The sequence below is a fragment of the Astatotilapia calliptera genome, chromosome 18, assembly GCF_900246225.1.
Source record: "Astatotilapia calliptera chromosome 18, fAstCal1.2, whole genome shotgun sequence".
NCBI lineage: Eukaryota > Metazoa > Chordata > Actinopteri > Cichliformes > Cichlidae > Astatotilapia > Astatotilapia calliptera.
Window position 1 is genome coordinate 4,412,391 of NC_039319.1, and position 21,599 is coordinate 4,433,989.

The window sequence follows — 21,599 nt, forward strand, 5'->3', positions numbered from 1 at the left end:
GTCAATAAAGCAATGATATAAAATGCTTATATTAGTACTGAAAAACTGCATATCCACTTTACAAATATAAATAATGATATAAATCCACAGCTGAACTGGAGGAGCAGCTGATCTAGTTCACTCATGTGTTTCTGGACTAAGAGTTGGAGCAAATACCTTATGATTCAGTGATGTTTGTTTTTGTTAAATATTTTGTAGATCCAAGAGTGAGTTTGACTCATGATGATGATGTTCCGAATGAAACAAAGTTGGTCACAAATTCTTCAAAGCTGTTTATTAAGAATATATTCACTTGGACTCATGAGACAGGCTTGTGATCCAAGGGAGCCATCAACTGGACAATTACTGACATGACAACAAAAAAGCTAAGTACAGAGGGGGGAACAGAGGTGAAAATACTTGCTTTAAAGGATTGTAATGTTTCCTTTTAAAATAAGTCTCTAAGGTCAGACAAAGGGACAGAAACTCATAGCTTTCTACCAGCCCAATGACAAAACTATAAGTTGTTTTTTAACATCTACTTTTTCATCTATTTGGCAGTCACAGTGAAAAGTATAAACATTGGCACGCTTTGTCTTGTGATTCTGCTGTTCGTAAAAAATGACCATGCGCAAAGTACCAGACTTTAAGGCTTTGACTTGATGCCAATGGCCTGAGGAGGACAGTATTACCCTTGGACATGTGTAGTCTGCCGTCTACTCAATAGAAGAAGAAGAAGCGCGGAAATGGCACAACTGTCTTCAGTTTCTGGGAGAGTTTAACAATGAGAGACTGATGATGCAGAAGAAATCTCCGTGGTTAAAAACATTAAAAACAGTCGTCCAGGATGATGAGATCCGCCACTGGCTCAGACTGCTGTATATCAGCCGGAGACCCGAGATGAAGTCACGCAGCAGGTATGTAAAACTGTGATGTTCTCAATGAACTAACACAGGAACGATCTGAGCTCAGTCTGTAAGCTAACAGGCTAAAATCAGAGAGCAGCTAATCAAACAAGTGCGTCCGTTTTTTTTAAAGGTCAACTTTTAACAATAGACTTTCATGAGACACATCAAAACCAAACAGGGAGGGAAAGCTTCGGTTTTCTGCACTGTGCCACAGTTCGCTGTCTGCTTCGGTTCACGACGCCTCACTCCGGGGCTACAGACAGTTCTCTGCCGCCTGTGGTGCTCCTCACCTCCGTCTGCACCCACAGACTTCCCGAGGTGGAGGCAGGCCGGCAGGGACTTTGAGAGATGGGCTTTACTTTCAAAAATAGCCCTTAATCAGGGTCTAACTCACTAAAAGATGGCCACATGTCTCTCTCCAACTTAATCTCTTTCTTTTAAGTAATTGTTTTTCATTGAAATGAAATTAATTGTTCAATAAAATGATTACATTTATAATTGAATTAAAGTTAAATGAATCAAGGTGATTTTGACTTTGCTAGTTAACAGGAAGAGAAACAAACTTACACAGGATAAAATGAAATTTGGAGCCAGCAGAAAAAGTCAGATCACAGACAAACAGAAACATTCCTCTTTGGCTAAAATAAAATGCAGATTATTGCTCATCTGCAGTTTTAATCATGGTGAATAATTTATGATTCAGCCAAGTAAGATTCTTCTGTGTGGAGGTTTTTCCCCTGTCAAAAGGCATTGACCATTACCTTCATCTAAACATGGAATTTAAGTCATGTAGTTGCCGTTGTTTGTTTTTAAAGAGGTCATAATATTTTTGTGATGGTAGAAATTTATCTTCAAAGTAATAGTTATAAAGTGAATTAATAAGACTTTCCAACAAAGAGAGGGAGTCACATGGTGCTTCTGAAACATTTGTACAAACCTCTCTCACATATGTGAGCAACATGCTCACAGTGTACAGCCCTGCTGACTGAGGCTGCACCTTTACCTGTCTAATCTTTTTCTTTTTACTTTGTTCCTCAAGTCCCACATCAACATGAAGTGTAAGGAGGAGGAAGATCTGGCTGGCCAGCAGGTCTGGAAGCAGGAGAGGAACTTCAATCTGGACCAGGAGGACACAGATCCCCCACAGATCAAAGAGGAACAGGAGGAACTCTGCATCAGTCATGAGGGAGAACAGCTTGTAGTGAAACACGAGGATGAAGGCATCGTCGTCTGGAGCGGGGAAGAGCGGCTCAGACAGCTGCATAACATCTGGAAACCTGAGAAAGATTTACAGACCAGCGGTAAAACTGTAATCGCTTTTCTGAAGTGTTAACATTAATATTAAACCTACAGTTTGTATCAGTCAGATCTATTTAAGGGAGACTGGTTATGGCGTCCACCTGAGTGGCAGTGAGACTTCGAGCTCCGACCTCAACGTCCTTTGCCTACGCCCAACAGCGGTTAAAATCCAATCTTTTAGCGGCTGCCTCACCGACTTAAGCTTCTGTTCTGATCTAAACAACCAAGATGCCGACCAAACATAGGTCCAAGCCTAAAACAGCCGGAAAGGATGGATCAGACGATGACCCTAACAACGAACCTGAAACCGAGAAAATGGAAGGCGCTAGTGCTAGTGCTCAACAGACCGAGGCGAGTGTTTTGGCCGCAATTCAGTCGTTGAAAGTACATTTCACTGCTCAACTGCAAGAAGTTAAAATATCAAACCAAGAAATAAAAGAGGCGATTGGAGTGTTTTCGGAGAGGCTCACCTCCGCAGAACCTCGCATCAGTAAAGTTGAAGACGACGTCTCTTCCCTCGTAAGTAAAGAGACTTCCCTTCATAAGAAAATTCAGGAACTACAGTTTGAAGGAAACGGTTTCCAAGGCCTACTCCGTGGATCGGCTTCCTCCGAGGCGTGGACGTCTATCAGCAGAGAATGTCCCTTAATCTGTAACACAGTCAAATATATTCTCAAGTAATATTCAAGCATGCCATTCAGCGTGTTAGTACGAGCTCGGGAGCAGCTTGGGAGAACAAGAAAGCAGAGACTGCTTTAGATTGTCTTCCCAAAGTGACTCAAATTTATTCACAAGTACAACAGTTTATATAGAGGGTAAAATTCATGAGACAGCAGATTATCAGTTTAAACCAGTACAGACCAAGATAAGGCAGCGTCTTCCTGCCCTTGGGTGAAGAAGCATCCTTTGTGTAGTTTATCAGTTCAGCTACAATTGTGATTATCTCAGCGACATATTTTCAAGGCACAAAACGAAGAGTTCTTTCATTAGTGAAATCTGAAACAAACCATTTGGCCTTCAACAGGCGTCTAAAAGATTAAGAAACTAATGTAGCTGAGGGAGTGATCTCTGTGGTATTTCAACCTTGTACCAGCCTGTGATTCTCACACATCAATTCTTGGGTCAAAGAGAAAAATAACTAAAACAAAGGGGCCTTATTGAATGACAGAGTTTTCCTGCATAATGTCACTATAAAACAATATCCAGTAAATGCTCCCATGGTACTAAAATACCTAACAGTTCCACTCTTTTATTATTTTTTAAAATAATAACTCAAATAGAAAGGAAAAATCACAAATGTAATAACATAATATAAAAAGCAAATCATAAAATGTAATAGTTCACAACCTAATGTTCAATATACACATCAGGAACATCATTGGTAACATCTGGCACATCCTCAGGATCAATTTGTGCTAATTGCAAATACATTGAAGTAGCTGTACTGGTAGCTATATGGGTTATCATTGAGCGTACACAGGGTATCACACAACAGGCAATAATCATCAAAAACAAAATAATACATGCTACAACTGTTAGAAAGGCTACAATTAGTTCGTTCCATTTTCCAAACGTGTCCTGCATCCACTTGTCTAGCCACTGACCGTGACCTGTATTGGCTCTTAGTTCTATCTGCAATGCTTCAAGTTTATTCATAGCTTGTGTGAATGAACCGTCAGGGGCGGTATTTTTGGGAATGAAAGTACAGCATACATCTTCAAACATAGCACAAACACCTCCTTTCTCAGCTAACAGCATATCTAAGGCCATTATATTTTGCATGGTCATTAAGGAGGTAGCAGACATCTGTTCTCCTAGGGCTTTAAGGGCCGTATTGGTCAGATTGGTATGTCTTTGCTGATGGTAATAAACATAATTGATCCAGGCTACATTTTTGTTTACCTGTATCCACGGTAGTATTGAGGCAAACCCTGCTGATATTTCTCCTTGTGCCTTTAATTCATTTGGTATCCCGCGTGGAACTCCTATAGCATCTATGTAAACGTTATGTGATTAAGCGGAGCGTTCCGTCCGTCTGCTGGATACAGGCAGATCCGAGGTTTGTTGTATCAGTAGTTCTTGAGCTAAAGTTACTAGACCACAGGTACCGGTCCAATTAACAGGTAGAGCTAATCTAAGAGTATTATTGCACATCCAATAAGCATGTGGGATTGGTCTGGTCAGGCGCGAAGCTGTAAAGCCTTTTAATATGCCTCCCCAGTACGAGTCGTTTAGTGTGTTGGGCGAATGCAGGATTGTTGAGTTATCTGAATGCGTACTTATATATGCATATATATAAAAAGACATATGTCTATATTGTGTCCTGTCAACACTCGCTGCTAGCCATGTTTCGTTACAGCGTGCTCCTGGAGAGTCAGAAAAGAATGTATAGTTTTGTGTGTCATAATTTATGTTTTCAAGTTTTGGTCGGTGTATGCATGTCATCAAGATATTTGGGTGATGGCGCACCTGTGTTGGGGGCGAAAGAGGTTCAGTGCGGTCTTCGGGGCGCTTCATTGGGTTGCAGGGGTGGGTAGAGTCGTCAATCATGCTAACATCCTTACTAGAGACTTGTCCTGTGTATATGAATAAACAATCTAAAGGACTTAGTTCTACTCGCACCGCTTCAATCAGGGTTACTGTTAAGGGCCCCTTTTTATCATTTTTGAATAGCATCTTTGTTAAGGGAAAACCTGAAATTGGGTATCCCACTACAACCTGTTCTGGATTACCCTTTGAACAGACATAACAGTTACTGTTTCCTAAGTCACGAGCGGCTATTCTGGCATTTTCATACCAGGCGTTAGCTCCTGCTCTAGGGGGTGCATAAGATGGTTTATTGGTGGTGTCTGTGTTGCTTTCTACTGATTTTAGAGAACGTGACGAGTGTACTAGGTGGGTGTCTTGCCAAGTGGAGCATGAGGTATTGTCAGCAAAATGTGGCTTGCAGAAATGTGAACAGGGTTGCAGTTTACAATACGAAATAGTAAATAAAAATCCTAAGGTTAATGCAGTAGATATGATTAATAACCTAAATATATAAAAAACACAGTTCTTCAGTCGTCTCCTGGCCTGGTCCCAGGTTCGAGAGACCCCGTATAAGCGTCGTGTGATGACAATGGGCATTTCATTTTCTCCATTATCAGGATGAAACGAGTCTATCTTTATCAGGTTAGACATTGTGTGGTACTCTAGGCTTTCTGTTCCTGCTGGATGTTCGAGTACCTTGTTGTTGTTGTTCAGGTGGGGGATCAAAGGGCTTTCTGAGTCTTGGCTCTTTCCGGCGTTGTGTGTTAATCAGTGATTGTGTGTGTGTAGGTGTATTGAATCCGGGCGCTGGCTCGCCTGAGTCGTCATCTGTAGGTGTATTGAATCCGGGCGCTGGCTCGCCGGAGACGTCATCTACTTGATCCGACGCCTTAGGTGGTTTGGTGGGGCTGGTCTTAACCCTGCTGGCATGAATCCACTGAGGTTGTCCGTCTGTTAGGATGCTGGTTCTCGTCACTGCAAGTACAGTCTGGGGGCTGGAACACGCGGCCTCCCCGAGTGCCCTTGGTTTTAGCAACTTTACCAATACCGCATCTCCTGGTTTCCATGGATGGGTTGGATCTATGGAAGGGAGAGGCTGAGAGAGACAAACTTTCTGATAGTTATTATTCAGTGTTTCTACCAGGTTATGAACATAGTCAGACAATGCAGTGTCTATGTCCCCTTCCAATAGCGGTGCCCCTCTGGAGGCTGACCATGGTGTTGGAAACGGTCTTCCCATGATTATTTCAAATGGAGATAATTTGGTTGCTGCGGATGGAGTCATTCTAATCTCGCAGAGGATTTGAGGAAGTAGTTTGATCCAGGTCATTCCTGTTTCTATCATTGCTTTAGTCAGGCGATTTTTTATGGTCCTATTCATTCTTTCTACAACTCCTGAACTCTGAGGATGGTATGACACATGATATTTCCAGTCTATTGCTAGAGTTTTAGCACACTTTTGAATTACTTCTGATGTGAATGAAGGTCCTCTATCACTGTTAATTTTGTGAGGTATTCCAAATCTGGGTATTATTTCATTGCACAACTTTTGACAGACTACTTCTGCAGTTTCTTTTGATGTTGGATAAGCTTCTACCCATTTACTAAATTGATCCACTATTACCAGTAAGTACTTGATGCTTCCTTGTGCTGGCATGTGTGTAAAATCAATCTGTAATGTATGAAATGGGAAATCTGGTTGTGGTAAATGCTGATGTTTTGCTTTTGAGCTACCTACATTAGTTCGTGCACATGTTAGACAGGTTGCTAATATGCGTTTTACTGCGTGTGATGTTTTCTCGATTACAAATCTTGATTTTATTGCTCCTATTACCCCTCTTTGTCCGACATGACTCACACCGTGAAAATGGCGGACAAGGATTGGCAGTAGTGAAGATGGGAGGGCAATCAAACCCTCAAGGTTTTTGTATAAGCCGTCTCTGTTATCTAAGGTACAATCATTACTTTCCCAGTAAGTGTAATCTAAGGCAGAGGCTTGCTCTTGTATGAATTTTAGGTCAACATTTGTTTCTAAATAGTCTGGGAGTGCGACAAGTGGCAGCTGTAAAGGCAAAGATAATACTTCCTTTCTGGGTGGTTGCTGTGAGGCAGCAGCTGCTTTCGCGGTTACGTCTGCAAGAGCATTTCCCACTGCTTCGTCTGTGTCAGCCGTGCTGTGCCCCTTCGTTTTAACAACTGCAATTGCCGATGGCAGCTGTATAGCCTGCAAAAGTCTTTGAGTTCATTCTCCGCTGAGGCGTCCAGCTGACACAGAGGCTGTTCCTTCTCCATGGTGTCGGTGCATAGGGCAGAGAAAACATAGCTGTTATCAGTATCTGCAAACATTTCACCCTTTGTGTTAAATGAAATACACAAGTTCATTTTTGCCATTAAATCTCTGCCTAATAGATTCACAGGCGAGTTTGGAATAATTATGAATGGATGATATGTAATTTCATCTGGTTTTGGGCCCCAGCGTGTCTTTAGAGAATGAGTTTTGGGGCATTGCACTAGAGTTCCGTTTATTCCCATGGTGTTGATGCACACAGAGGAAACAGGCCCACTATAGAATTTTCCAGACAGTGAACTTTTAGTGGCTCCACTGTCAACTAAAAAAGAATAAATCTTTTCACCTATTTCTATATCTAACGTGGGCAAGCTTTCTGTGTTACGGGACAATTGCAAATGCAGCATCGTGTGTAGTGCTTCACACTGTCCCTCATCTTCACCTGGGCCTCCCTATTGTCGGTCCAGCCTTTCGTTATCATATGGATGGGGATTAAAATGTGGATTATAAGGTTGCTGCCGAAGTGCAAAAGGGCCATTATTTTGATGTGATTCCTGTCTGCGTTGCCAGTTACCTTGTCTGGAAGAGCTCTGCTGACGCCTAGTGGCAGGAGCTGGTCCTGTGTTTTGTGGTTGAGACCTACGTGCTGCTGATTTGCATTCCCTCCTCCAGTGTCCTATTTTTCCACAATAAAAACATACGTCTCCACTCCTATCTCTCCTTCTGAGATCTCCCTGCTGCGCTTGTTGAGGGGGCGGGGCCCCTGCATACATCATTTTCTCACTTTCCTCTGAGCCTTCAACATCAAAATTTAACATCATCTTAACACTTTTAGCCTTCGTGCTGTTGGGGAAAAGATCTGCACCAGCTTTTGTTTTGACAAGTGTGATAAAGTTCTTTATCTTCATGTCATAGAGATTATCAGTGGCAGTCAGCTTCAATAGTTGTGAACATTCTGGATGAATATTGTTTAAGAATGTTGTTATGAAAATCTGATCATTTCCTCCTTCAGGCGTGCATGCCTCATTAGTCCAGCAGTGCGTGAAACGTTTCATAAAAACTAGAATGGATTCATCTGGCTTTTGCTTGCACATGGTTACTGCATTTAAATCAATTTTATCTCTAGACATTGTGAGCAGAAATTTCTTTAGATTTTGAAAAAAGGCTGTGATCTTGTCATCGTTTATCCACAAAAACGAGGTGGTGTTGGCTGCTTGGTCATTTTTAGGGTCTAGTTCCTCTACTTCTTCAATAAGCTGAGATTCAGTCACACCTGGGATTCGTTGACATAATATATATCTATAATCAGGCCCACCCAAGTGGTGGTATCTGGTACTTCTCTGTAATGCAGAAACATAGGCTGTAGGATTTTTTAGAGGATCGGGAAGTTCTTTAATGGTTGCTGCTAACTCTGAAATTTTAGGGGGTTGAATGCAACACATGTCCCCTATTATCATGAACGGAAGGGAGGGGCTGACGTCATTAAATTGTGATCCCTGCTTTTCTTTATAACGGGTGTTTTTGTGGGGGCCCTCTTGAGTTTTTTCCTCTTTTCTCTGCTTTAAGTAGTTCCTTATTAAATTTCTGGTGTTAGTTATTGCTTTTGGCACAGTTAAACCATTCGCTACTCTAGTGTGGCGCTGAACATGATTATCTATGACGGAAACGGCTTCCTGCAGTTCGGCTTCCGTACGTTCAGTTAAAGGATCTTTCATGACTTCCTCACACTCTGCCATTAACTGTTTTGTTTGCTTTTTATGTTCCTGTAACATAAAAAGCACTGAACGAGAAAGTTCAGTGTATTCTCGTTCCTGTCTTTGATCTAGGTTAAACCAGTCATCTTCTTCTGATTTAGGTGTCATTTCAGTGCCTTCCTCACTCTTTTGGGATTCTGCTGTTAAATCAGGATATACGCGCTGATGACGTGCAGCCGCCGCAGCAGCTATTAATTCTGTCTTTTCATCATAAGGCGGCGGAGCCGTAGGTTGAACGGATGGGCATATAAGGCTAGTTTTTTCTGCAGTGGATTTACTAGAGCCTACACTGGCTTGATTTAAAGCATTTACGTCTGGCTCGGGTCCTTTTTTCCATAGTGGTAGCATGCGATTGGTCACATCACGACATTCTATCATATATTTTTTACAGGACTTTTTAATCAGCCTACTTTCCTTATCACAAATAGTATTTAACATTTCTACTGACCTGTTTTCTGGCGATAATCGTTCGGGATAGGGCTCCGGAAATACATTAGGATGCATTAAAGTTATAGTTCTTAAGTTCGAGACGAAATCAGTCACGTAAGCACTTCCGCATGTTCTGGATATGTAATCATGGAAGTCTTCATTGATTCGCGAGCGTGGGTTAAACGTAACCGGAAGTGGGAGTCGTACGGAGCCGCTATTTTTATATTTTATTTTTTTCGGTTTTACAGTTAATTTTGATTTTTTTATCGGACCCGTCTAAGGTCTTTGAATTATTCTGACCCATGGTCAGTGATTTCCAGAGGGGTTTAGACGCTTTGAAGGATTTAAGTTAGTTTTTATTTTTGCTGTGGCACACCTGAGGTTACTTGATTTTTTGCTAGCAATTTTATCTTTTTAGTGAGCAACTTCTCACTTTTTAACGAGCAACTTCTCGTTTTATGACCCCAGGCAACTTCCTGTGTCCTTTCTGCTTTAATTTACAAAACAACAGGCAACTTCCTGTGTTTCTATGTGGGCCACTAAAGAAGGCTCCTCAGCGTATCCCACTTGTTACTATGTGGGCCACTGAAGAAGGCCTCGTCAGCGTATCCCGTTTCTATGTGGATCACTGAGAAAGGCATAACACAGTCTTATAAAATAAAAGACGAGTGCCTACCTTCGTCAGGATCCCACTTCTGACACCAAAATTGAAGGAAACGGTTTCCAAGGCCTACTCCGTGGATCGGCTTCCTCCGAGGCGTGGACGTCTATCAGCAGAGATTGTACCTTCACCTATCAGCAGAGAATGTCCCTTAGTCTGTAACACAGTCAAATATATTCTCAAGTAATATTCAAGCATGCCATTCAGCGTGTTAGTACGAGCTCGGGAGCAGCTTGGGAGAACAAGAAAACAGAGACTGCTTTAGATTGTCTTCCCAAAGTGACTCAACTTTATTCACAAGTACAACAGTTTATATAGAGGGTAAAATTCATGAGACAGCAGATTTATCAGTTTAAACCAGTACAGACCAAGATAAGGGAGCGTCTTCCTGCCCTTGGGTGAAGAAGCATCCTTTGTGTAGTTTATCAGTTCAGCTACAATTGTGATTATCTCAGCGACATATTTTCAAGGCACAAAACGAAGAGTTCTTTCATTAGTGAAATCTGAAACAAACCATTTGGCCTTCAACAGGCGTCTAAAAGATTAAGAAACTAATGTAGCTGAGGGAGTGATCTCTGTGGTATTTCAACCTTGTACCAGCCTGTGATTCTCACACATCAATTCTTGGGTCAAAGAGAAAAATAACTAAAACAAAGGGGCCTTATTGAATGACAGAGTTTTCCTGCATAATGTCACTATAAAACAATATCCAGTAAATGCTCCCATGGTACTAAAATACCTAACACAGTTAAAGGTGGACGACCTCGAAAATAGAAGCCGGAGATCTAATCTGAGACTCGTCGGATTGACTGAGAATACTGAACAAGGAGAAATTACAATATTCTTGCAAACTTTCTTAATTGATGTTTTGGGACGAGACGCGCTCCCATCCCCACCTATCATTGAACGAGCACACAGACTACAAGGGCGAAATACTCCAAATGGCCCACCCCATGTGATCATCATGTAATTTTTGAATTATCAAGACAAGATGAGGGTGATGAGAGCGGCACGTCTGAAGGGAAAAATAACGCACAACGGACATCACATTATGTTTTTTCCTGATCTGTCAACGGAAGTCCAGAAACAACGGAAACAATACAACCAGGTAAAACAACAACTCCGTGAAATGCATATAAACTTCGGACTGATCTTTCCAGCAAAAATGAGGATTCTCCACCATGACAACAGGCTCCTCTTCCACACACCAGCGGAGGTGGAAGATTTCATGCGAAAAGTCCGGCAACAAAACGAGGGATAAACTTCACGCCCACTCAGAAACGCTACATCAAATATATGCAACTCTGATGAACAACTCCAAACCGGACATATAACGGCTGCTGGTGTACAGGTATGATATAGATGGCCTTAGGTATGCTATGTCTAAATCTTTTCATTCAGTTACATTTGTATGGCCACTTCTTTAGTTAATACGGTCGGACCTAAGTTTGTAACTTCAATCATGAGGACGCTCTATCAGCTCCTTCACACGGATCTGATGCATAACCAATCCGCTATGACTTTGGGGGGGAAGGTTTTGAGATCTACACCGATGGAAGATCTCTGGGTTGTTTTTGTTGTTTTTTTCTTTTGTTTTCTGGTTTATAAGAGATTGTTTTTAAAGTGCAGTGCTCTTGAAATAACAACTTGTGAGTCTCGACAGGAGAGACGAGATGTAGTCAAACCCAGATTACTAAAGGTACAAACTGTATGAGTAGTTATTCAAATATTGATCTAATTTCCTGGAATGTAAGAGGCCTTAGAAAATATATTAAACTGAAAAGAGTAATGGATAGAATAAAACAATATCACCCAAAGATAGTCTTCATTCAAGAAACACACTTACTCGTGAATGAAACTGACCGGATAAGGAGGAGATGGCCAGGTCAGGTTTTCTTTAGCCACTTCTCAACACATGCTAGAGGAGTGGCAACACTCATTCATAAATCAGTACCCATGTGTATTAAAAAAACCCATATTGGACCCCGCAGGGAGATTCATTATTCTACAATGCTCCGTGCTGAATCAAGATTTAATATTAGTTAATGTATATGGCCCCAATATTGACGACTCCAACTTTTATAATAATCTATTTCTCTCTATTACAGACCTTCACGGTGAGATAATTGTTGGGGGGGACTTTAATTGTACCCTAGAGCCCAGGCTTGATAGATCATTAGGTTTAGACTCTTCCCATCCAAAATCTAGACAAGTCATACAACACTTTATGTCTGAATTGAATCTTAAAGATATTTGGAGATTAAAAAACCCAACAGGGAGAGAATATTCTTGTCACTCAGCCAGTCATAACAGCCGCAGTCGCATAGATTATTATCTTATTTCAAACTTTCTCATCTCCAGAATTAACAGCTGTTCATATAAAAGTGTGCTTATATCTGACCACTCAATGACCACGCTTAACTTCTCAGTGACAACAGCTTTTAGACGTAACCCTATTTGGCGTTTAAGACCACACTGGCTGCACAATCAAAATATTTTGGAATATGTAGGCAAAAATATTGATGACTATTTCTACTTCAACAAATCCGAAACTACAGCCTCAGTAAGATGGGAAGCTTTTAAGGTCTTTATTGGTAGACAGATGATAGGCTACACCAAAAACAAAGCAAATAAAAACTATACTGAGATGTTGGACCTCGAAGGTCAAATAAAAGAAGTGGAACTTGAGATAAACCTGAATGACTCTAAAGAAAACCAACAAAAACTTTTAAGATTAAGAGCAAAATACGATAAATTAACTACTGAGAAAGCCTCAGCCGGACTATTTAGACTGAGACAGACCTACTATGACCAAGGGGAAAAGGCAGGAAAACTTTTGGCATGGCGTATAAAAACGCTACTGAACGAGCAAACAATAAATGAAATTAGAACTGCAGACGAAAATATCACAGATCCTCATAGAATAAGTGAACTCTTTGAACACTACTATTCACAACTATATACTTCAACAGGAGATACGACTCGAGAATCACTAGAATCCTTCTTTGACTCAATAAGTACCTCTTTACTTTCTGAAGAAGCCCGATGCGAATTAGACTCTCAGTTATCGATGAATGAACTCTCCAATGCAATCGATAAATTAAAAATGGGAAAAACTCCCGGCCCAGATGGAATTCCACTAGACCTTTTCAAAATATTTAAAGATAAATTAATATTCCCTCTGTACGACATGCTGGTGGAAAGCTATGATTCAAAAGAGCTTCCCCCCTCCTTGCGAAATGCACTTATAACGGTATTCCCTAAGCCTGGGAAACCGCCTACAAAATGTGAATCTTATAGACCAATTTCACTAATAAACTCTGATGCCAAGATAATAAGCAAAGTACTGGCAAACAGACTTGAACGGTACCTTCATCTTCTTGTTGATAATGACCAAAATGGGTTTGTAAAAGGCCGACAAACGCAGCATGGGATTCGCAGAGTACTGAATGTACTTTACACAAACTCAGAACAACTAGACATGGCTCTGCTTTCCTTAGACGCAGAAAAAGCTTTCGATAGGGTCGAACATAATTATCTCTATAAGGTACTATCTCAATTCGGCTTTGGCAATTACTTCACGACCTGGGTTAAAATATTATATAATAAACCTATAGCCTCAGTTAGAACCAACAATATTATATCTAGACCATTCTATCTAGGTAGAGGTACACGTCAAGGCTGTCCCCTCTCACCTCTTCTTTTCATCCTAGCAATAGAACCACTGGCTATTGCGATAAGGAACAACCAAAACATCTCTGGCATTAGAACAAATAATATTGAGTCTAAAATTGGATTATTTGCAGATGATATTATTTTAATGCTGTCTAAATTAAAGAGTTCAATTCCTCAGCTACTTAAAACAATTAACTTCTTTGGCAATATCTCCGGTTATAAAATTAATGAATCCAAATCGGCCATCCTCTTTTTTAATCATTCTGAAAGAACTAAACCACCTATTCAAACAACGTTTCAAATTGCCAGAGACAGTCTCACTTATCTAGGTATAAAAATCACTCCAAAAATTAACGCAAATTATTCTCCTACTATCAACTCTGTTGTTGGCTTAATCAATAGATGGTCTATGCTACCAATCTCGATGATTGGACGTGTAAATATTCTCAAAATGAACATCCTTCCAAAATTTCTATATCTCTTCCGAGTCATTCCTCTCAACCCTCCAGATGACTTCTTCACAAAGACAAAAACAATATTCAGTAAATTCATTTGGAATAACAGACGAGCTAGACTGCGTCTTTCGCTACTATATCTTCCGTATGACAGAGGAGGTCTCTGTGTTCCAAACCTCAAATGGTACTACTGGGCTGCCCAACTCTCTGCGGCCTCATGCTGGTTCTCAACAACTACCCTACCCTGGGTAAATTTAGAAAGGTCAAGTACTACCCCCTTACCACTCAGCACTTATCTGTACTCTGCAAAATATAAAGATCTGATGAAAGATACATCAAACCTCTTTGTTAAAAATACTATTCGTGTGCGGTTCGAGGCACTCGAGTTTAAAAATGAAATGCCAGCACTATCCCAATTTTCACCTATCTGGGGCAATAAGGCCTTTAAACCCGGTTGGAAAGATTTGGGTTTTAAACTATGGGCAGACAGAGGCCTGTACAAAGTCGCAGATCTATTTGACAAGGACACCTTAATATGTTTCAAGGGCTTGACACAGAAATTTGACATTCCAACCAAACATTTCTTTAAATTTCTTCAAATCAGAAGCTTCATTTCAAAAACTCAAAAATCTCTAACATTGCCCACGCTAAACTCATTAGAAGATATAGCAATAAACCATCGGCTGAAGAAGGGTTTAATTTCTCGCTTCTACAATAACCTTAGAGACGGCTCCCAAATATCCTCAGAAAAAGAAAGACGTGCATGGTGTCAAGACTTAGAGTGTAGTATAACTATAGAGGAATGGCAAAAAGCTTGTTTGAAAGCCCAAACACAATCTATAAACACTCAATTTAAACTAATCCAATACAAATGGTTAATGAGAACATATATTACCCCAACATTATTAAATAAATTTGACCCCAAAACTCCGGACATATGTGTTAAATGTGGGGAAAAGGGCACACTGATGCACTGCCTATGGGAATGCTCAGAAATTCAAAAGTTTTGGAAGGAAGTTTTAGAAATAATTGCACATATTACAAGTGTCAAATTGGATCCATGTCCTAAATTATGCATCCTAGGAATTTTCCCCGCTGAAATCCAGCTGAGCAAAGCTAACCAAAAAACCACAACCTTCTGCCTGCTACAGGCGAAATACAGTATAGCCAAATCATGGAGATCCACTAGTAGACCACACGTGAGAATTTGGTTATCGACACTGTCAAAAACCCTTGCTCTGGAGAAACTTACGTCTATGATAAAGGGTAAACATGCTTCCTTCAAAAAAATGTGGGGAAATTTTTTGTTATTTTTGGAAGGTGAGGAAATGATCGATAATGTACAGAAATGATTCTATCTATTTAACCTGTATGGAGAAGTAACGTCACAGCTGCTAAAGAAAACCTGGGGAACCTGCGATTGCTGGTCTGCTAAATAGAAGGACAGGAGAAGGGACGTGAAATTAAATGGATTGGAAACGGAAGAGGACGCAGCTTATCATTGCAACCACTAATCTGGACGCCTCTCTAACTAACATGATATCCTTGGATTAAACTTCAGCCCGAAACCCTGGAATGTTATACTTGCTTGATTTTTTTCTCTCTGGAGCACTATCTGTAAACCTTTGCTTCAGGGTCTTTTTTTTTTTTCTTTTTTTTTTTTTTTTTTTTGTTGTTGGGGGGTTATTTTGGGTTGCATATATTTTTCTGAAATAATATATGAATGATTTTCATGGGAGAGTATATATAATATATCTCTGTGTCCTCCTAACATTAATCATTTACGATGTACATAAATCATTATTATATACTCAGTTTTTTGGGTTTTTTTGGTTGATGGAAAAGTAATAAAGAATGAAATTTAAAAAAAAGTCAGATCTATTTAATGTGTATTCGTGAAAACATGACAGGGAGTTTTAAATGGACTGGTTCTTATATAGCGCTTTTCTACTCAATCTTGAGCACTCAAAGCGCTTTACAAAACTTGTGCATTCACCCACTCACTCCCATTCGCACAAGCACATTTTTCTTAGTGCTTTCTACCAACATTCAGACACACATTCCACAGATCAAAGAGCAACTTGAGGCAACTTGGAGTTAGTATCTTGCCCAAGGATATTTGAAATGCAGACTAGGTGAAGCCGGGAATCGAACCGATCAGTAGATGATCTGCTCTACCGCCTGAGCTACAGCCACCCCCAATAGTGAAGATTATTTTGAAAAATATCAAGATGTAGATCAGTTTCGAGATCAACTCCAAAATAGATCATCAGTCAGTCAGTAATAAGTGAGTTCTTTTTTGTTTGAAAGGTTTTTTTTACTCTTAATGTTGCTGAAAAATGTCAGAACTCAAGTTCTCATTTGCATCAGAGTGCACAAATAACTTCATTTTTACACACTTTTAATTTCACCTGCAAATGTGAGCAACATGCCCTCATTACAGACTTTAACTAAAACTTTATCTTCTCAGAAGTGTTTTTCTATAATTACATTTTTTTTATTGTTCGTTTAGAAGCAATAGTGGAGAGACCGGCTGACTGCTGCAGAAGAAATCTGCTCTGAGGTTAACAGAACGTCTGATCGTCCAGTATGAGATCAACCTTCAGCAGAGACTGCTGGATATCAGCCGGAAACCCGAGATAAAGTTACGCATAACAGGTAAAACTGCGATGGTCTCAGTGGACTAACACAAGAATACAACTCATGTAGGACCTGATCAGAGCTCAGCTTGTAGGCTAACATACTGAAATCAGGGAGCGGCTAATCACACAAGTGCGTCTCTTTTTTACGGTAAACTTTTAGCATTAAACAAACCTTGAGACCGAGAGAAAGTGCCTTTATAGAAGATTTATTTAGAAGATTAAGATAAAGGAGGCAGGGAGGGAAAGCTTCTGTTTTCTGCACTGTGCCACAGTTCGCTGTCTGCTTCGGCTCTCTGACCCTCACTCCGGGGCTACAGACAGTCCTCTGCCGCCTGTGGTGCTCCTCACGTCCGTCTGCACCCACAGGCTTCCCGAGGTGGAGGCAGGCCGGCAGGGACTTTGAGAGATGGGGGTCTAACCCTACAAGACCATCGTGCCTCCCCCACCATCCTCACCTCATGTTAAAATGTATATTTTTCAACTGAATTATATTTGGGTTCAAGAAAATGATGAAGTTTTTAAAATAACTTTGTAATGTTCTAATAAACAGTCTTAACTCGAACTAAATCAGCTCAAATCTCACAGATGTCAGTGTTATTCACAAAGCATGGAAACATAGTTGTTAGTTTTGAATGCAGCCACAGCAGGCAAACTATGGCTGCATGCTCCAAAGAACAGGAGCACAGTAACTGAACACACTCTTAGCACACTTACATCTGATTTTGGGAACAGTTAACAGATCTGAACCTGATGACCTGAGAGGTTTAACTGGGTCAAAGGTCGAGAGCCAATTGAGAACTGTCCAGTTAAACCAACTAAATGATGAAACCTTTGATTTAAAATGTCATGATCAACAGTATCAAAGGCAGCAATGAGATCAAATAGAACTAAGACTGAAACTCTGAGTCCCTAATAATCTTCAGATCACTGATGACTTTAGTTGGGTTGATTCTGTGCAATGACTGGCTGTGAAACCTGACTGGTACTTATCTGCTATGGCACTGTGAGATTTTCAGTTTAATCTACAACAATGACAAACATTTACTTGCAGCGTGAAGCTGGCAGCAGCTACCTGAATGATTTGTACTCTGAACTTTCCTAATAAGAGTATCAGAGCTCGAGAGTAACTTACACTTTCATTGTTCACGTTTGTACAGTTTAAATTTCACTCACATATGAGGACATGCTCAGAGTGGACTATATTTGCTCAGATGTGTTTTCCTGTCATCACATTATTAACCTTTTTCCTCAGTGACCCTTTGTTCCTCAAGATCTCCCCCTAACATGAAGTGTGAGGAAGAGGAGGGCCTGTATGACCAGCAGGTCTCCAACCAGGAGAGGAACTCCAGTCTGGACCAGGAGGGCCCAGATCCTCCACAGATCAAAGAGGAAGAGGAGGAACTCTGCATCAGCGATGACGTAGAAAAGATTGTACTCAAACAGGAGGATGAAGGCCTCATCTGGACTGAAGAAGAGCAGCTCAGACAGCTGGATAACATCTGGAAACCTGAAATGAACTTACACAGCAGGGGTATGTAAAACCGTAATGGTCTTACCTAAAAATTAATATGACTTTAATTCATTCAATAAAGATATTTTGGAAACACATCAGAGTTCTTCAAGGCCAGTGTTTAAATAAACTCAGCTGATTGTTAGTCGAGGTTTTCTGAGAGCTTCGCTGCTTTTTATCCCCATATTTTAATCCTACTTTTAAATTTCCCCTTCTGTCTGATGTTTGTCTTATCATTTACATAAACATCTTTCCAACAGTAATTGGTGGACAAACTGTGATTGGTGCATAGAAATTTACTAACGTGTTAGAAGTGAGTGCATGAAATCTTATTTTAACAGTTTCCAGGTCTGGGTAAATGATATGATGATATTTCTGATGATATTTTGATTAAACTCTGTTGTAGAGTTGGAAATGGACAGCTGTAGACACCACTGCCGAGTAGTCATTCTTGTTATACTTCTATATTTATCTAAGACAAGTAATTTTGTCCATTTGTCACCTCAGCTTTCCCACAACAGCATGAATGTGAGGAGGAACTGGTTTTTGGGGACCAGGAGAGAAACTTCAGCCTCGACCAGGAGGATCCGGAGCTTCCACAGATAAAAGAGGAAGAGGAGGAACCTTGCACCAGTCAGGACGTAGATCAGCTTGTAGTGAAGCAGGAGACTGAAGGCATTATTATCTTCATGGTGGCTCCTACTTATGAGGAAAGTGAGCCAGAGCTGGACAGTGAACATCTCCTTTCTTCCAGCTCTCCTGAACCAGAGAGCAGAGATCAGCAAGACAACTTTCCTGTGTCAGAGAGTCAGCGTAAAACTGACACAAGTAAAAAGTTTGTGAAATGTGAGATTTGTGGAAAAACCTTTGAGTACAGATCCAAACTAACGAGACATATGAGGGTTCACACAGGTGAGAAGCCACATTCTTGCAGCACCTGCGGAAAAAGATTCAGCCTGATGATAAACTTGAAAACTCACATGAGAATCCACACAGGTGAAAAGCTTCATTCAGAGGATACAGTTACAAAGACACATGAGGATTCACACTAGTTAAAAGTGGGAGAACTGTCAGATGAAGCAGTCCACTGAGAAGCCAGATCAGAGCAGATCAGATGACCTCCTTCCTTAAAAAACTCTGTATTGTTTATTGTATGTAGGGGTGGGAGATATAGCCTCAAAATAATATTTCAAGAAACTTACATTTAAAAAAAATAATGTACATTTTATCAGCTCGGCAGGCAGCAGCATTTATATGTGTAAGTAAATGATGGATTTTCCATCTTTCTCTTCCAGTGAGCTGCTGTCACTGATGACAGCTTAGCTAATTCAAAGTGTGAAAATGTGGCCACCTCAAGGTGCTTGATATTGTAAGGTAAAGACCCAACAATAATACAATGAAAACAGAGAAAACCCAAACAGTCATATGACCCCCTATTAGCAAGCGTTTTGGCAACAGTGGGAAGGAAAAACTCCTTTTTAACAGGAAGAAACCTCCAGCAGAACCAGGCTCAGGGAGGGACCCCCATCTGCAACAAGGAAAGTTTTAAGTCTAATCTTAAAAGCTGAAGGCTCTGCCTCCCATTCTACCTTTAAATACTCTATGAACAACATTATAGTGCAATGTTAGTGACACGGCATACATGAAATATGAGCACATAAGTATCCTCAGGGGTGTTTTTCCTGGAAGTTTTAAGAAAAGTGTATTACAAGTGCTTACACTCTAGCTTAATATCCAAAATAACCTTGTAATGCGGAGCCTGCACAATTCTGTCATATAAGCAGAGGTGGAAAGTAACGAATTACATTTACTTGCGTTACTGTAATTGAGTAGTTTTTTTGTGTATTTGTACTTTTTAAAGTCATTTTTCAAGTCTGTAATTTTACTTTTACTTAAGTATATTTTTTAAAAAGTATTGTAGTTCGCTACGTTTTCAATCACACCCGTTACTGAGTAAATTAAAAAAACCATTGCGCTTCGGAAATACTGCAGGGAATGATGGGTAGTAGAACAAATTGGCGCTAAGGTCACGTTAAAGATGGAGTCTGACATCGGTGTTATGGATCCAGTGAAAAAAGAAGCCCCGTCGAATTCTGCTGACCCTGAACTCGAAGAAACGGATGTGAACCCCTGGCCGTATTTAAGGGACCATTTCGGCTTCAAGTGCAAGAAAGGCAACAGCTTTATTATGCAGTGTAAGCTGTGTTTGCCCAGAGAGACCGAGTTAGCAGCTTTTAAAAATTCCACATCAAACCTGCGCAAGCATGTGGAGGTAAGTTAAATACAACTCGTACCGTTATGGTAGCAAAAAGGCTGTGTTCAAATTAATCACATTAAGTTAAGACATCTGTGAAGAACACAGATAACGTTGGTTGGTACTAGCAACTTGCTGTAATCGGGCACGTTGTTGTCCACGCAACTTACATTTTTTTTACTGGGTTGGTAAATTGCCAAAAGAAAATGTGTTTACCTACGTTTTTCCTGTTTGTTAATAATAAGAATTTATTTAAAAAAATAGTTAAATTAAAGACAGAAGCGGCTACTTTCTTACTTAACCCACATATGTTCACACTGCAGGCAAAAGAATAACAGAGCGCTCACTTACCTTAGATTAGTCAAAGACAGCTGACTTCTGTTACTTGTTAATTAGCACTTGCAACCTCCCGTTAACTAGCCTGTTACTGTCCAATAAAAAAAACCCCACGAGGTATATTGGTATAATTTACCAGCGGTAGCTATGTAATGCATTGATGTCTTATTAGGGACATCAAAAAACTTTCTCTCAAACTTAACACTGGCCTGCCTGCCTCAGCTGCCTTCGAGCGTCTCTTTAGCTGTGCTGGACTACTGTTCACTGCAAAGTGAGCAAGGATGAACTCTACTAACTCTGAAAATCAACTGCTCCTCAAAATTAACAGGAAGTTCAGAGAGTAACACTCTAGGATGGATACAAAGGAACTTTAATCTAGAGGTACAGTAGGGCAGGGCCAAGTTTAAAAAATTCAAAAACATTTTTAAAGCAGCTGCCGTTCAGTTCAGTACTTGTTCTCTTATTTGACAGTTTAGAACACATTCTCATGTGAAAGAATGATATGGTTTTGTATTGAAAACACTGTGATACCTGACGGTTTGGTTTGGTTGATTGCTTTGGTGACCATTATCCATTTTCATGTATAGACTTGCAGTTTAACTGCCACTGCACTTTAATTTGTAAAGTTTTTCTTTTCACTAAAAAAGAACTACTTTGAGATTTATATCCCACTGTCCTTTTTTGCACTACTCAGAAGCGGCTGTCCTCCTGCTGACAGAAAAGTAACTATGTAACTTTTACTCTGAGTACATTTTAAATGAGCTACTTTTTACTTTTACTTGAGTACATTTTTAGACAGGTAATTTTACTTGTACTTGAGTAAAATTTCAGCAAAGTAATAGTACTTTTACTTGAGTAAAATATTTTAGTACTCTTTCCAC

At 40.2% G+C, this 21,599-nt stretch overlaps 1 protein-coding gene across 2 annotated transcripts; it reads left to right on the forward strand.

Moving 5' to 3' along the window:
• The first annotated feature begins 101 nt into the window (after positions 1–101).
• On the forward strand, positions 102–19,508 carry LOC113010321 (zinc finger protein 430-like). 2 transcript variants are annotated; one of them, XM_026149356.1, is made up of 5 exons: positions 102–896; positions 1,927–2,188; positions 16,489–16,634; positions 17,871–18,149; positions 18,636–19,508. In XM_026149356.1, exons 4-5 carry the CDS (start codon positions 17,903–17,905, stop codon positions 19,178–19,180), a joined length of 792 nt encoding a protein of 263 aa, XP_026005141.1. In that variant the 5' UTR covers positions 102–896; positions 1,927–2,188; positions 16,489–16,634; positions 17,871–17,902; the 3' UTR covers positions 19,181–19,508. The 2 variants fall into 2 exon arrangements, with proteins under 2 accessions (XP_026005141.1, XP_026005143.1); XM_026149358.1 differs by lacking the exons at positions 102–896; positions 1,927–2,188 and adding an exon at positions 10,597–11,197.
• The last annotated feature ends 2,091 nt before the right edge of the window (positions 19,509–21,599 follow it).

What these genes read in the sequence shown, in the direction of transcription:
- LOC113010321 (XM_026149356.1), top strand. Translation starts at nt 17,903, where the DNA reads ATGAAGTGTGAGGAAGAGGAGGGCCTGTATGACCAGCAGGTCTCCAAC. An exon ending in AATGAACTTACACAGCAGGG is followed by an intron (nt 18,150 to 18,635) that starts GTATGTAAAACC and finishes TTGTCACCTCAG; the next exon opens with CTTTCCCACAACAGCATGAA.